Here is a 17,437-nt window from a genome sequence, read left to right on the forward strand (position 1 = left end):
TTAATGTATGATTTACGCGCTGCCGGCGTTAACATGCAAAGTCAACTTCACATCCAAGAATGTCTACGTCTAGACAAGCGAAAATCTTCTTCGCGATGTCAAAGTCGAAAGTACAATAATTATCTGAGGTATTTTTGTGTGTAGTCTTGAAGGAGAGATTATCGATTGAATAAACACCCGAAGTTTGTTGAAACTTACGTCAATAGCAGGAGCCGTTTATAAACACGATCTAATTTGTGAATAGGATCGCATTTTATAGCTATTTATAACCAGTATTATTTATAACAAATTAAATAATAACTAGCACTTAGTCACTTCTTGATTATATAATCATGAAGATAATAGATAAATAATATAACTAATAGATCGGTATGAAAATGTCCGATAAATATCATGTTACTGTTAGTTCTATCACTCGATGGCCAAAAAATGAGATATTTTTAAAGGAACAATGATATTTAACGAGAAATTCTTGAGTTATGTTTTCGTAACAGTATTTACTGTCGGTAAATATAACAAGTCAGTCAATCGTAAAATGAACCTTCAAATGAGTACTTCAATATTTTATGGTAAGTACTTTGATAAAATTGATCTACTTAAACGAATGATTGACATGGGTGATTGAGGTTGTAGTAAATAATACTCAGTGGAAAAAACATTTCAAATTACATTACGTTCGGTATCATTGTCGTAATATAATACGAAAAATACCCGAATATTGATATTTGTTATAAAAGTTCTGGCATAAGTAGAATGAATTACACTCATCACGGCATTTGAGGTCAAAGTAATAACTTAAATCACTAAGGAAATATGTAGATTGTCACGTCAAATTGGACTACTATTATCAAACATTGACATAATTATGCACACACAAGTGTTTGCGAATCCACGATTGTCAATTTTCGATGTTGATTCAACCCGGTACGTCCAGTTCGCATTAAATAAACAAAAAAATTAATCATTAATCAACTGTTTAACCTTTAAATGATGTTCAGCAAACTGAAATGATATCACATTAAGTATTTGATTCGATAAATGATTTTTTAATCTTTCTGCTCTCATGCAACTGATTGATATTTAATTTTGATGATTATGTAATAATTGATCGACTTGAATCCGAGATATTAATATGAACGTTATGACATGAATGTAAGTAATAATCTATACCGATGTTTCGGGACTTACTTACAGCTGTTATCTTATACTAAAGTAAATTGCTCCGTTTGTGTATATTTGGATAATTTTATCCTTATTAGTATTTTGGAATATACTGTTTATTCTCTGGGTGTCATCGATTGACCTACGACAAATAAAATGTGAACAAATATGTACCAAACTTGTACTGTTAAACTAATGTAAGTAATTTAATAAACCAATCAATAATCTGAAATACCAAACTGTTAATACGTTGGTAATTATCAAATCAATTTAATTGGAACATTACAGGCAAATAGATGGAATTATGGGGCAGGTTATAAGGTTTTTATGTTGATGGCAGTCAGTAAGTCCGCACAACCACGTTTCAGACGTTTTGCCTACTCTCGAGTATGAGGGCGCGGGTTCGATTCCAGGTCAGGCAAGTACCAATGCAACTTTTCTAAGTTTGTATGTACTTTCTAAGTATATCTTAGACACCAATGACTGTGTTCGGATGGCACGTTAAACTGTAGGTCCCGGCTGTCATTGAACATCCAACATCCTTGGCAGTCGTTACGGGTAGTCAGAAGACAGAAAGTCTGACACCAGTCTAACCAAGGGGTATCGGGGGGCAGATAGGCAGTCGCTTCTTGTAAAGCACTGGTACTCAGCTGAATCCGGTTAGACTGGAAGCCGACCCCAACATAGTTCGGGAAAAAGGCTCGGAGGATGATGATTAGACGTAGTATTTAGTTGACAGTATAAAGTTAAAATATCGGGCCAAATATGTTTCGAAGGGCATATTTTATTAAGGAAAATTTTGGAAAATACTTACATGCCAAGACAAGATGTTAGCCAGGCTCGCAAGTACGGGTTCCGAAGCGAAGGCTATGGTAGTGGTGCCTTCTTCGAGAGCGTGGATGACTTGCAGCATCTTCGGGTGTCGCAACTTCTCCATAGACGTGATGCAGATGCGAATGCAGTCCAACATGCTCTCCTTGCGCTTCGGCTTGTAAAGTTTCTCCGCGATGCGCTTGTCGAACACGAACACCGAACATTCCTGCAAAAAGAAAAACCGGTCAAAACATGAAAAATGATTTTATTCAATAACAAAGGTCAAGTATTTGTTGTTGCTTCGAGTCCTTTCTCTCAAGGGTTGGCTAGTAGAGATGCCTTGTGACAATTGATTGGTTATGCATGTTAGAAACGTGTCTATTACTAGACATTGTTCGAGATTAATTTGTGCCTTAATTCGAGTGAAGTCACCAGCGCTCAGTCATTAATTTAAACTAAACTCCACAATTTGGGTTAACGACCAAACTTTATTAGGAAATACGCTCAAGCACATCTTTACTTATTAAGAGGACGAATTGGAATTTTTGGCGCCAAGGATGTCAATTTTTCTCAGTAAATACAAAACGGATCAAAATACAACTTGGTTACCTGAAAGTTCATGATATAAGCCTTATTTTGTTAGTTGTAGAAACATAATTAGGTAACTTTTATAACAGAGAAAAATATATCAAACATACCTCTTTTTAAAAAGAGATTCACATATTATGGGCAAACGGGACCGATTTAAGCCTCTTAACTTTTTTAGTAGTTGAGTATATACATACTCTTTAAAATGGTAGTAGGATTTTTTATTAAATTATCATTTCTAAATATTAAAATTACAAAACCATTTTGTCGCTTACGACTTTTAGTTATAAGCTAGCGCGCGTATTGTTATCCTCGCCCCGCTCAGACGCTCCGACCCCTTTTGGCGCCTTAGATGCGCGTGCCGGTTATGGAATTATTGTTGACCACTTCCTCGCCTTAAGGACTATCTGTTCCCCGCGGTTTCATCTGCGTCCAAAGGAAGACACTACTTCCTTTACCGAGATAAAAGTAGCCCCCTTGTTACATCAGCTATCCGCCGGCGAAAGTCCTTTGTAAAAGGTTCAGCCATTTCAGAGATTAGTCAAAACGAACATACAGACAAAAATATTAAAAAGTGTTGTATTGAAATATGTACCTATGTAGGTATTAACATCCATATGCGTGTACGTAGTAAAAACGATAAAATTATATTAATATTTCAAACAGATACTACCCACTATGATTTTATTTATTTGTATACCTGTGGACATATACCTCGTATATAGCTAAAGATTATGTAAAATACGCGAAATTCCATGAGTAGAACCAACTGAGCGATTAAGATGGGTATTGATTTGGAAATCTTCAGTAGATCAAAGCATAGTTTTCTTCATATAAATTTAACTGTGAAACTCTGTCGACTTCTTAATCACTGATATGTTATGTTTTAGTACTGACACGTTATTAACATTGTTATACGCGAGTACATTGCGTATAACAATGTTAATGCGCTTACAGGGGCTAAGTTTACCTCACAAGTGGTATTGCTACTAACTGTACTATACAAATTGTATAGGATTATTCTGGTCATTACAAATGAAAATTAAAACGTATATTTGACGTTTCTTTTTGTATTAAATGCCGTAGCATAGGTCCTCATACGACCTACTTATTGGACATTTGAAACGAGATGAAATTAAGCTCGTCTCCGGGGCATGGTGTACTTTCCGAATAGCTATTGTTTTTGTGATCGGTTCTACAGTTTTGTAGCTCAAACAGACAATCAAATCTTCCGCCTTTTTTATTTATTTAAATTGCTGTTTTGTGAAGGCATCACAGACATTTCTCTCTTGTATTTCATGACGAAAATGGAATTATTTGTGTAATGTGAAAAATGAGTCCCTGGACGCGAAGTAAACGTCACAGTACCTACTCTTAAGTGTTCATGTGCAGTTTTTCGTTGGAGGTGAACGTCTTTTTCAGCTAACTTCTAAATGGCTTTTGTGTGTAAAACTGTAGTATCACACAGGCCAGAGATGAAGGACAAGAACTGTGAGGTCAAAACCGGCCAATGTCACTGAATTCAAATGTGCGTGAACGAACTAATCAGTTTTATTCTGAATAAGTGGTCACATCTTCTTCTTAAGAGGTTTGTCTTGAAGAACAGTAACTATCTATGATATGTGGGTCCAACAAAACAAAAAAGAGTTCCAATTGTTTCCAAAAAGATGGCTTATTTATAGGTAATCATTGAACTGTGTTTACACAAAACGAGGGACGCTCTTTCAAGGCAAACTTTAAATCGAATGTTTCCAGCTTACTGACTTGTTCGAGGAACATGGGGACATAGGGTACATGTAAAAAAGTATATGTAAAGGCATCACTAAAAAGGTATCGTTGGACATCGTATCGTATCGAGCACTTCAGCAGTCTTAGGCGATAAACACACGGCACCGCGCACCGCCGCGGAGGGCGGTGGCGCTCGAACAAAAGAGCACCGCTCAAACGCGCGGTCAGGCGGTGTACGTGTGTTAGGCATCAACGGATTTAATACAGGTGTTGTCACAGTCATAAGTGTTGTTGTTACCAATAGAAAACGAGCAAGATATAACTCTCTAAGAACCGAAATTTATACACTGAAAACCTTTCACTCGATTAGCTGGCTTATGTAGTTTCAAAGTTATTTGGAGTTAAATAGGTGATTCTTTATTTTGTCAACGAGTGTATTTTACTCAGATGATTTCTGCTCAATTAAAGCTACAGAGGCAGCGGCCAGATTGTAGGTAAGTATATACATGTATATGCACGATGCCTCTCGCATCACATGTCACCATCTAATAAACTACTACTACTAAAAATCTGCTGCTTTAGCAAAATATTTGACCAACTTAAAGATCAGATGAATCCAATAAGGTAAATAAAATGTCTATAATTAGATTTAATTAACGTTATAATTTGGGCCAATAGAAACCTTGTTGCTTGATTTTAATTTTGGTCTGTTAATGTTTTAAATAAGAAGATTCGACGATGATTATATTGCATATTGCCGGGATTGGTGGCTATTTCAATAAAATTTTGTTATAGCAAACAATTTCTGTGATTAAGCAGATTAGTAAGCCGGTGGCGGTGCTTAGCGCACATAAAATAAGGTAGCTTAACAAGTTAGTATCAGGACTGCCCTTTGATAAAGACGGCACTAATGAATCACTTTATTCGAGAGCTAAACGTGTAATTACTTGAGCAATCGACTCAGTTTTCGAATGACTACTATTCGATAATGAATACTGAATGTTGAAACTGCAAACAATTAGCCACCGTTGCCTTTAAATTACCTTTCAATAAACCTGCTTCTGAAATGTAAATACTGCTTGCTTCATTTATTTTAATTTATTCACAATAATTTGTGTTGTACATTTTTTATTCATTTCTTCATTTAAGTTCAGTTAATAAATTTCATTATTATGAAATGAGAAAATTAAGTTGAAACCATACCCTCTCGCCGTAACATTTTTATATCAAAAGTTTCTTCGCATTGTTGCAACGACGCGAGTAACGACTTAAATACAGGGGAAATAGCTGTTCGCCAACCAATGGCGAACTAAGGCTTCGTACAAGAAGTAGCGAGTAAGAAGAAACGCGGAGCACACACTTCACATGGTTCAATTCCCAATTCGCGGTTAAATGTTATCAACACGGAAGTTCTTTGAAAAGGTTGCGCAATGCTTTTTCTGACTTCATGGATCCGACATTGCCTTGCCCTGGAAACTATCCTCCACTAAACATATTAATATTTCCTTAGCACGGAAACAACATGAAATTCGTCAAAGTTGTTTCTTGATACAGGCCTATTTAAGAGAAGATCTATAAATAAAAAATGGCTGTTGAATGAACATAAGTATGTCCTACTCCTTTTTCTGCTAATACACTTATTACCTTCGATATACCTAGTTATTGAAAAAACATTTCATCTAAATAAACATGTACTTGATTTGACCTTTTGTACTAAAAGTTAGAAACTCGTGAAAACTCGAGGGTGACATAAAATCCTTGAATTACGAACAAAGGGAATAGTTTGGGTGAATCGCACAAGTTAAATGTGGTTTTAGGGTATATTAAGTTGAATGGGCAGACTGGAATGACTGGGCTATATTTGAGTGATAAGAAAAGAAGAATTTGACTATTACAATACTAATACTTTAGTTGCTGAGGCCAATAAATTCGACGGCAAAGTGTTTGCAGCAAAAAATCAAACATAATTACAATAACTTTTACTTTTTTTTTTTTACTATAAAACGAAATCGCTTCATGTCGATAGAGTTTCGACTGTTCTGCATTATTAACAAAAACCTCTTTATCATTGAAATTTTGAGGTCAAGACATTTAATGTGATACTCTAAGTAGACCCAGTGGTAAAAATATATGTTTCAGATACTAAATAATATTAATTCTGTATATTCTGGGAAAGAGCAGAGGTAGGTATAAATTCGCCTGCCAACCTACGTACGTAAGACCAAATATTTATTCACGAAATATAAATATTTTTTGTGTGTCGAATGGTTCATAATGTTGCAAAGTTAAAGAGATTACATTTAAAGCCTCGCGTTTTAGAGTGCCGGCCTATTAACTCTATTCACACATATAGATTCAAACAATATCAACACCCTGTACATTAAACAAATACTTCATTATTAATTAATTTGTAAATAATACTCTAATATCAAAACTGCGGAGAGGTTGGCTTGCAATCTGCCTGGAAAAATATGAGAACTTGACAAGTTCAGAATCCACCAAGTGGGGTCAACAGGATATGTTTTAAACCAATAGAATGATTCCCAGCGTTTGAATGTTTTTTTACAGTTCAGCCAGCCACTTACCCATAAGGAAATGAGAGATCAAGAAAAGGGCTACTGCTCTCGGTGTGGACGACTGTCCCTGGCGGCTGTCAAAGATGCACTTCATAATGGCTGTCACCTGACGCTAAACCTGCTTTCCGAAGCAGGGAGGAACTATGTATGTACGTCATAGATCACTCATCCACACGACGACTACGCAAAGCCCTGCATTACCTTTGACACACAACGCACGCGGCTCTTATTAGCTAAGATTATACAGCTAGAGCAAACACGATATCATAACATTTGCATCATAAAATTTGCACTAACATATTTTATTCACAATTTACATTAATTACAAAAAAATATTTACATTAATTGAAAATAAAATAAACTTATATATACATATAAATACAACTTAAAACTAATACAATGCATCAAAAAATTGCTCCTCATCGCTGTCACTGGGTAATGTACCCAAAAGACTGGCAGCATTGCCACGTTGGATGGCAATGCTCAACCTCTGTGCGAAATAAAAGCCAGCCTTTGGGTCCCGGGAAGTGTCAATTTAATGTATTATATGTATTATAATGTAACTTTTCATAACATAAAGATATATTATCTAGGTCAAGGTCTTATTGGAGATTACAAAATTAATAATACATATACAGCTTCGCCTATTCTAACCGACTTCAAAAAAGGAGGGTTCTCAGTTTAATTGTGTGTAGTTTTGTGCTCGATTTTTTCACTTTTGACTGAACCGATATTGATGCAGTTTTATGTCAAGCTTAGGAGAAGACTTTAGATACATTAAGGAAGTCGATGTTTTTTTTTTTAAGTTTTTGTTACCGCCATGTAAACGACGCCATGTGAACCTGCGACGTGAACTTCACTCTGTCACATTTGTCATCGAGTAAAATTTTTTCTTTCGCTTTTTTATTTGTCTCTCTAAAACTTGTATACGATTATAATAAACGATTAAATTAAAATAAATATATGCTTATCAAACAGTTTTTATTCTAAAGTACCTACCTGCTGTAAACTAGAACTTTCTCTAATATTATTCCAATAATCTAATATCTTTCTAATATCTTTTTTATATGATTATACTCTTCGGATTATACAGAAGACCGAAGAGTATAATCAGCCCCTGTGTCTAGCATTTGTGGACTATGAGAAGGCCTTTGACTCGGTTGAAATCTGGTCTGTTCTGGAGTCCCTGCAGCGTTGTCAAGTAGATTGGCGATACATCCAAGTGATGAGATGTCTCTACGAAGCCGCTACAATGTCCGTCCAAGTACAGAATCAGCAAACAAGGCCCATACCGTTGCATCGAGGAGTGAGACAAGGGGATGTTATTTCCCCGAAACTGTTCACTAATGCAATGGAGGATATGTTCAAGACGCTGAACTGGAAAGGGCGAGGCATCAACATCAATGGCGAACACATCTCTCACTTGCGATTTGCTGACGATATCGTCATCATGGCGGAAACGCTGCAGGACCTACAACAGATGCTGAACGACCTGGCTGAATCTTCTCTACGCATCGGCCTACGGATGAACTTGGACAAAACCAAGGCCATGTTCAATGAACATGTTCTACCGGAACCGATTGCGATACACGGCGCCGTTCTCGAAGTTGTTCGGAAATATGTATACCTCGGGCAGACATTGCAGTTAGGTAGAAACAACTTTGAGGACGAGGTGAATAGGAGAATTCAGTTGGGTTGGGCTGCATTTGGGAAGCTACGTCGAGTCCTAACATCGTCGATCCCACAGTGCCTAAAGACAAAAGTCTTCAATCAGTGCGTCCTACCTGTCATGACTTACGGAGCTGAAACGTGGACACTGACGGTACGGCTGGTCCACAAGTTTAAAGTCGCTCAGCGGGCTATGGAAAGAGCTATGCTCGGCGTTTCTCTGAGGGATCGCATCAGAAATGAGGTAATCCGTCAGAGAACCAAGGTCATCGACATAGCCTACCGAATCAGCAAGCTGAAGTGGCAGTGGGCTGGCCATATTAGCCGAAGAACCGATAACCGTTGGGGTAAACGAGTTCTAGAGTGGAGACCGCGCCTCGGCAAACGTAGTGTAGGACGTCCTCAGGCACGGTGGAGTGATGACTTGCGCAAGACGGCTGGCAGGAGCTGGATGCGAGAAGCCGAAAATCGATCTCAGTGGCGTGCACTTGGAGAGGCCTATGTCCAGCAGTGGACTGCGATAGGCTGATGATGATGATGATGAATCTAATATCAATTTGTTCCCAGCTACTATACCTGCAATCATACATTTTGCGAAATAGCCTAGTTAATTCCCGTGATATCAGAATATCAGGGATGCGATTCAATTAATCAACTAGGTATGCAATTACCTGTATGCGGCTCTATGGGACGTAAATTCAATAGGATAGCCTTGCCCTTGAATTTGCATTATGCAAGCTTACAATAGATCGATTTTAGGTATTAATGTCACATGCCCTTGTGTAGGTTCAGAAATCCTGGAAAATCCAATCGTAGCGCATAAAGGGGAACTTTATAAGCTCCCGATGAATAGTGCGGAATCTACAGACTTAGATGCCCGTCTTTGTCGTTCAACGTAAATCCTCTTCTATATTAGAGATAACTAGCTTCTAACCGTGACCTTGGGATATATCTTAGAAAGTAAAAGTCTTGAAAAGAGCCACGATACATTTTATTTTGCTAAGCGGAGGTTGTATTTCTTTGAAGGGAAATACGTTGCCAGCAAAATCCGGAATTGCGGGTGCACTTTCTTCTTTCTCTTTGATTTTATTGATGTATGACTACTTACAATATTTTTTTACGGTGTTGTTAATAGCAATTGTTATTAAGGTGTATCGGTTTCCATTTGAGTATTATTTAGTCTAAACACAGTAGGTACTAAAGTTAAAGCGCTGTAACAGAAATAAAATGATTACTTATATGTATTGTTTCGAAATAAAACCAAGGCTGTAGTAGTACCTTTTCTGTTTTTTGTGACACCATAATTACTTGTTACAGCATTTAACTGAAAACATATTCTATTTGAAGGTTGTTTAGTCTACATGGGCCAATTGTTATGGCTAACTGACGAGTAGGGTTGCCACATATACACACCCACAATACAAATAAGCAGAAATAAAACCTTGTTCTTTTGAGGCCAATTGTGAACGGATGAACTAAAATATTTTGTGAACGTAATGGCGAGACTCCATTATTGTTCACGCACATTTGTTCGCAACAAAAAATAGCGTCAGCAGAAGTCTACTGCTGGATTGTGTTTGCGAACAAAGGTTGTAGTTTCACGGAAATTTTAGAATTTCTTTGCTAAACCAGGTAAACTAAAAGATATATACCTAAGCGTACCGATCGTCAGGTGAGCAACATAAAGTGCTGCAGACCGGAGGAATCTCGCTTTTATTAAGGATAGGCATTATTTCAATCATTTCTTCGAGTGTGCAAAGGGACTTATTGATATCGTGTGTACGATTAGTCAAACCAGTCTAGTACTGAAGGATATGAAAAAGTTCCTTTTCATACCGCTTTCGTACGTACTATAAAATGCATCGCTTGCAAAAATGCACAAAGGTTACAAACTGCATCAAGGTTCGTGTAACACATTTTGGTGCATTCACAAATTCAACAAGTGTAAAGAGCCTTGCAGCAATATGGAAACGTTTTATATATTGTGTCGTCACTGAATTTCTGGAACGTATTGCAGTGCACTTGTACTGTAAAGCTAGTAAACATTCAATATACTTAAAGCAGAAAATATTTTTTAATATTGTAACTTTCATCAAACAAATTCATTCTGTGATTTCTTTGTGAGTCATTAAAGTTGGCAGTGACTTTCAAAAAATCTAACTTATTTGAAACTTTGTAGATTTACTATTACAAGAAAAATATGAAAAACAGCGTTCCGAGGGTGGAAAGCAAAGAAAATGTAGTGTCATAAAATAATGAGGTGCTTTTCGTCATACTTTTATGCGGCGTCGCTTCCTCCATTTCTGGCTGTCCTCTCGTAGAAGGAGCTAAACTGTCTTATTAATCTTTAATAAACCGGTACTGTTCTTGAAGTTTTCATTCCCAGATACGTTCACTTTCATAACCGAGTCCGATTCACACTTTGCCGGTAATTAGATTTTCTTAATAAAATTGAGTTTCTTAAGAAGAGCAGTACAGAATTGATCCAACATTGTGTTAGTTCTTGATAGTCACAATTAAAACACACCATGAAATTCTTGACTGTTCTTACATTTTATCAGGAAAATTATTATTTCATTATTTTTCGATTGCAAAGATATAAGACAATATTTACACACAACGCATTTTAGGTCTAAGCAAAAAAAATGAAATAGGTTAATGTTTACTTGGCACTATTTGTCGCAGAATAACGTTTTTATACTATTTGAAATCGAAAATCTACTAGAATGATATTAATATTTTTTTTAAACAAAGAGGACTTTTATTTGGAAGCTATTTTTTCGTTCCGTTATATTTCATTGATATGTGAAAAACGTGAGCACAAGTATATTGCAGCATTTATACCGTCAATTTGAAATCATTGAATGAATTTCAGAGAATTTCATTTTCATAAAGAAGAACAATTTACTATGAAACAATGTTAACGATATTCACTACAATCCAGTTTAGCATTCTATGTAATTTAAACTATTTAACTATCAGCAGGAGTTGTGCTAATTAATATATTTGTGGGTATGATAGCATATATCCGTGACCACAACATACAGGTTTAGTAATGGAATGTATTATGTTAGCGTAGTTTCGGAGGTCAGAAGCCAGGTATATTAATTACATTACATTTAGTTATATTATGCGAACTAGTTTCTATCTATTCCCTCACGGTATGTTGGTATAAATAGCTCGCGTGTTAGTCTACACTTCACTTTTATAACAATAAAATTGATATATTCCTTTGAAAGTAAGTTCTCATACACATCATAAATGATTTTTTTTATTTTGATTGTGTTTAAAAGTGTCTTTTTAATATTAGTGCAAAAGGACTTCGCCATTTACTCGATATTTACTAGGCAATCGATAAGGACTAGGAAGAGAAGAAGATAGAACGGTCAATCACAGAACAATCATTTTGAACAGAATAAAATGTTGCCTTTTTCTCTAGTAACAAGAATATTCCAGCACAAACGCTTTTCTAGACTATTCTTAAATCTACATACATTCGCTTTAACTTAACGTGGTTTTAATTAGTAATATGGCATTAAGATAATTATAGTACTCGTAATTCTATAATGACTGGCAAGCCAGTCTATGTATGTAACCATAGTATGTACGTTAGTTGTTAGGCTTTCAGAAATTCTAACAATGTTAAGTAAAGGTTAAACGGTTTACTGCATATTTCATTATGAGATTATACTCCGAGAACTATATAGTTATAATCGCATGTTGCCTTGTATAAATGTGATACTTGATTGTCAATTCAATAGTTACTCTGTCTGTTGCTTATGCTTTTGAGCAAAAACTGAATGCAGTCTTAGATAAAAGGTATGAAGATTGATTAAAACAGTTACAGAAAACCACGACTTAGGCATAAATCTAGTCTAAATTATCAATTTCGCTCACTCGGACATCAAGACAAGTATGACGTCACATAGTCACTCAGCACAGAAGCAGTGGTTACGACCACATAAAAAGTCCCCATAAGAATCTATTGATTGCTCTATTCTACTCTCGTGTGATAAGGTTTTATAGTCAAGTCACAGTAACTTTAACAGATTGATTGGTTGTTACCGTTCGCGTGTTTAGAACGTTGTTAAACGGAACTTTGACTGATACGGAAACTTGAAAAAGGTTTTGCTTTTAAACGTTACAATGAGGCTGCGTCATACTTTGACAAAGTTGTAGTTTCCTTAAGATTATGTCGTGAGAGATCAAATTCGCGCACCTAAATAAAATATATGCTATGCGTGCTATTGTTTGGCAAATTCGTTAGTCAAAAAATATTACGCGGCGCTCTAATCGATCTATCACAATCACATCAGGCTTGTTAGCTATAACAGTCCAATCAGTGATGATATATCGATTCTAGTACAAGGTTATATGAACATGCGGCACCTTTTATGCTGCCCACTATGCCCCGACAGCTGCATAGTGGATGACCTCTATAACGCTACTGACAATGCCGTATGCGTAGCGAAATATTGGGCCTCAAAAATTTAAGTTTGCCATCGACTCGCGAAGAAGAAGAAGATATGAACATTTTCGGGAACTGGGTCGGGCACAACCTGTAGCTCGGATTCCACAAGTTTATATTTTAGAGACAAGTGGCTGTTGTATTATCTTGGCCATGAGCTTGGTTAGAACAACCAGAGATGATATGTCGGATTCACCGAGGTAACGACATTTAGGATACAATGTTAAGCGTACCGTCTCTCACATTATATCCCCTATAGTCGTTGAGGATTAAATAAAAGCGCAAACTGTCGTATCATTGTAATAATAAATGAACATAAATAGGTACTGTCAGATCCATCCAGAGGCTCGGCAAAAATCCATATTCGTACATAGCCACCGAAGGTACTTTGGGTAAAGCAGCGACGGGCACTCTAAGTTAATACTAAAAATCATTTTAATAAAACAACCCGATTATTATTTCCAATTGAGTTAAGACACAGAGCGGTTTGAACTCTATTAAGAGATTCGTTAGCCAACCTCTAGATGGATCTGTGCAATTATAGAATTGAAAATGTTTTACTAAAAGGGCTTTATTAAGTTTAATAATGCTAAAGTAATGTAAATTAACATTTTGGAAGGTCAAAGATAGATTTTGTCAGATTAGATAAGCAAATAAGATTTTGTCCGATTTTTTCTGTCGATGAGGTCGGAATAGGTTTGATCTATAGTCGGAAAACTACTGCTTTTATCAATTTTTTTGTTGAATTGATAAAGCCTTATAAATATCGTGGAACTGAAGTTTTATAAGACACTGTCATGATAATGCTTCCAGCATGACAGTGTTGTTAACATGTGTTTAACGTGCGTGAAGCATGTGTCACCGAGGAAGGGGCGCTGCGAAGCATGTCGTTCAGATACTCATTCTCATAATCTATCAGATGAGTATAGCGATAATAAAATAGATAAAAGTACATAGCTCAGAAACCGGGGATTAATCAAGCTGATCCCAAAATAGTTACGAAGCGTAATTAAAAGCAATAAAGGCAACTCGCAATATTGCCGACACCCTTTATGCTCATTGAAGCAGAGCGGTAAATAAAGAAGCTTATGGAATATAGGAAACAAGAAGGGGATCAAGGGAAAAACAACCATAAAATGGAAACGTAAGAATCTAATTTTCAACATGATTATTATCATCATCCTCCATCATCCTCCGAGCCTTTTTCCCAACTATGTTGGGGTCGGCTTCCAGTCTAACCGGATGTAGCTGAGTACCAGTGCTTTACAAGAAGCGACTGCCCTGCCTGACCTCCTCAACCCAGTTACCCGGGCAACCCAATACCCCTTGATTAGACTGGTGTCAGACTTACTGGCTTCTGACTACCCGTAACGACTGCCAAGGATGTTCAATGACAGCCGGGACCTACAGTTTAACGTGCCATCCGAAACACAGTCATTGGTGTCTAAGATATACTTAGAAAGTACATACAAACTTAGAAAAGTTGCATTGGTACTTGCCTGACCTGGAATCGAACCCGCACCCTCGTACTTGAGAGGTTGGTTCTTCGCCCACTAGGCCACCACGACGAACATGATTATTATATGGTCACTAAATAGACAGTGATTCAACTTGCCCTAGAGAGCGATGGCTCTTTTATAAAATACTTGGGTAACAGCCACGGAATTCAAAGTTTGCTCTTTAGCCATAATCGATGGAGAAAATGGCTTGTTCCCACTAGTTCTCCTGCTCAGTTCTACCGTAGAACTAGTGGGATCAAATCGATTTGGAGGTTTGTGAATTATTAAAGTGTAACAATCTTTATGGAATTCTGAACGATGGCTCAGTAACAAATATTTTTAGTACAGGTTTGTAAAAAATATATTAATTAAATCACTCGAGGATAAAGTATTATTGCTTCTCTTAGCTGACCCCATATTATACTTTTGTGGGCATTAACAGTTGTAACCAAGCACTCCATTATTTTGATTGGCTGATGTAAGCTCCCATCTGAGGTTTTAAGTCAATTCTACTGATTGGTTTCATTAATTTACTAATGAAGATGGACTCACTATCTGTTCATTTAATTATTAAATTATTATTTATTGCATGACTGGTTTTTAATCAACGTCGTAATCGGCGTCGACTATCTGTGAATTCTCAACTTTCTAAACGGCCGTAAGTCAAAAGCTAGGTCATATGAATAAACAATAAACCATAAGATTTTTCCATATTTTCACCATCAATCAAATACAGCATATACAAATTCCCATAAATATAATGTTGACAAGTATTTATTGACAATCGAAAATAATCCTTGGGGTGATCTGGAAATACATTGGCTGTCAATTTACGAAATAAATTGTTGTGCAGGCGTTAAATTAACGGAGCCTCACGTGTACATGTGCTAAAATAAATAAGAGAAAGTTTTAATTGCTTGTTAAATTTTACGTAATTTCGCGATTATTTACATTAATTGTAGTCAGTTTTTATTCAGGTAGATGAAATGTAGTGACAAGACGACGTAGTGTAGAAGAGTTTATGTGAATTTCACTCTTAAGGCCCGTCTTCACTGACAACATAAACGTCTGTTTTCGTAAAACAACTGTTTTCTTTAAATATTGGTCTTCATATTAATCAGGTGTTTTAAGAACTGACGTTTATGTTGATCCGTTGCTTTTGTGAACCACGCTACAACCACAGTCGAAGCGAGGCATCTCTGTAGCCACCGCAAAGTCAAGAGCACGGACGATGCTGGACGATTTCCTCAATTACGGCTCCGTATATTAAGCCGCCTGCAGTCAGACGTTTGAACTAAATTCAATGCAATGCAAATACCTATATACAACTCGTTTTATGTCTTTATAAGAAAATCTTGTAAATGTTCATCGGTGACAGTGCAACCCAATAATTTTGAATAGAGTACGTGCCACAAAGCAGGCGTAGGACGCGCGCAGTGTTTTTTTCAACATTGTTATATTTATATGTTAATTTAGTTTTTTAGTAATTGTCTCCTTTTTTTGCTCAGTTTTATCCAGTAGCAATACTTATGTTCAACTTGTCACGCGAACAGCATGCGTGCAAAATTGTAAGCGCCTCGCAGGTGGGTCGTTAGCGGCGCACTCGGCTGGTCTGCACGCACCTTTTCAGACCAGACCCAATATAAATTGGGTGCAGGTTCTTAAATATATTTTTAGCAGCACTGTAATTTTAATACCTTTCATATGATTTTATTTGACGTAGGCAAGTAAAAAGTACGTAGTGCTATGGTAAAGTTATTTTCGTATCAACTCTAAATGGAGAGAAACCTCAGTTTGATGGATGACAATCCGACTGAAATATTGTTTTTGGGAATAATAGTTTAGCTTTTGTGTACTAACCAACTGAACACGCCCACACTTTGTTAAAATGCCAAAGTGCCTCTAATACTCTTGATTTGAAATTTCTAATTGATTGCTAATAATTTTAGAACAATTTAATTGGCCACAAATAAAAGAGCGCGCTGATGTAAGCTTGTTATCATAGTAGCACAAAACAGGGGGTCCGTAGACCCAGACACCGAGTTCTTAAGTCGGTCGACCCCTAAATGTCCCCGAGGTCGGGGGAGTGGGGAGATGTGATGCCTCACGGGTTAGGGAGTGGTCGGGCTTTCGCTTACTATGGAACCCAAACTCACTTATTATCACAAATTTTATACAGCCCTATTGACTGAGAGAGTGATTCTCTGAAAGTAAATCAGTTTTTGTTTTATGCAGTACATACAAACATTGGTATAGAGCGATGTCTAAACAATAATGGGTCTTCCTTCAACCTAGAGGAATCTAAAGAGTTTTATTTATATACCAGAACGCGAAAGTAATTACTTAAGTTAATTTCTTCAGCTATTGTTCGTCGCAAAATAAAATAAAAGCCGTCATAAAGGAATCACTATCAAGAATCTTGAGAGCGATTATGACAATTTAGTTTATTATTTGTCCATATTGTTGTCGAGAACAAAGAGACTGTATCATGTAAAGCGTTCGTAACAAAAGGTTGTCGCTGACACTTGTAGCTCCGAACACGTTCGAGCCGCGTGTTCGCTACGCTCCGTGGCTACGCTACGTACTACGCCACCCGGGCTACGCCACACATCCAACGCCCGGCCTTTAACCCTCCAAACTCTACAGGTTGTTTTATATTACGATGTTGTTATGGAATGCGTTTTAGGGCGTAGTAACGGCCCACATAATATTTTAATTAGGTTTTTGTTCTTTTATCATGCCTGTTATTTGTTTTATCCTCTTAATAAAATAATTTTGCGTTTGCTACTCTTTTAGGAGCGGCTAGTGAAATGTAACCTTATTGAAAGCTTCTAGATCCTAAAATTGTTTATGTTCAATTTAATTGGAGATAAAAGGCACACGTTCACAATGTACCAACAATAACGTATATGCACAGACTTGATAAGATTGACAAT

The 17,437-nt window shown here is 36.7% G+C and overlaps 1 protein-coding gene across 5 annotated transcripts in view; it reads right to left on the reverse strand.

Moving 5' to 3' along the window:
- The window catches only part of LOC110374607 (SCY1-like protein 2), a 118,711-nt gene that overhangs the window by 33,886 nt on the left and 67,388 nt on the right, over positions 1 to 17,437 (reverse strand). For all 5 annotated transcript variants that reach the window (XM_049838163.2, XM_049838172.2, XM_049838165.2 and 2 more), the window contains exon 3: positions 1,976 to 2,200. In XM_049838163.2, coding sequence (XP_049694120.1) covers positions 1,976 to 2,200 — 225 coding nt within the window. The remainder of the gene's footprint in view (positions 1 to 1,975; positions 2,201 to 17,437) is intronic.

The sequence above is a fragment of the Helicoverpa armigera genome, chromosome 1 (genome assembly GCF_030705265.1).
Source record: "Helicoverpa armigera isolate CAAS_96S chromosome 1, ASM3070526v1, whole genome shotgun sequence".
NCBI classification, from domain to species: Eukaryota; Metazoa; Arthropoda; class Insecta; order Lepidoptera; family Noctuidae; genus Helicoverpa; species Helicoverpa armigera.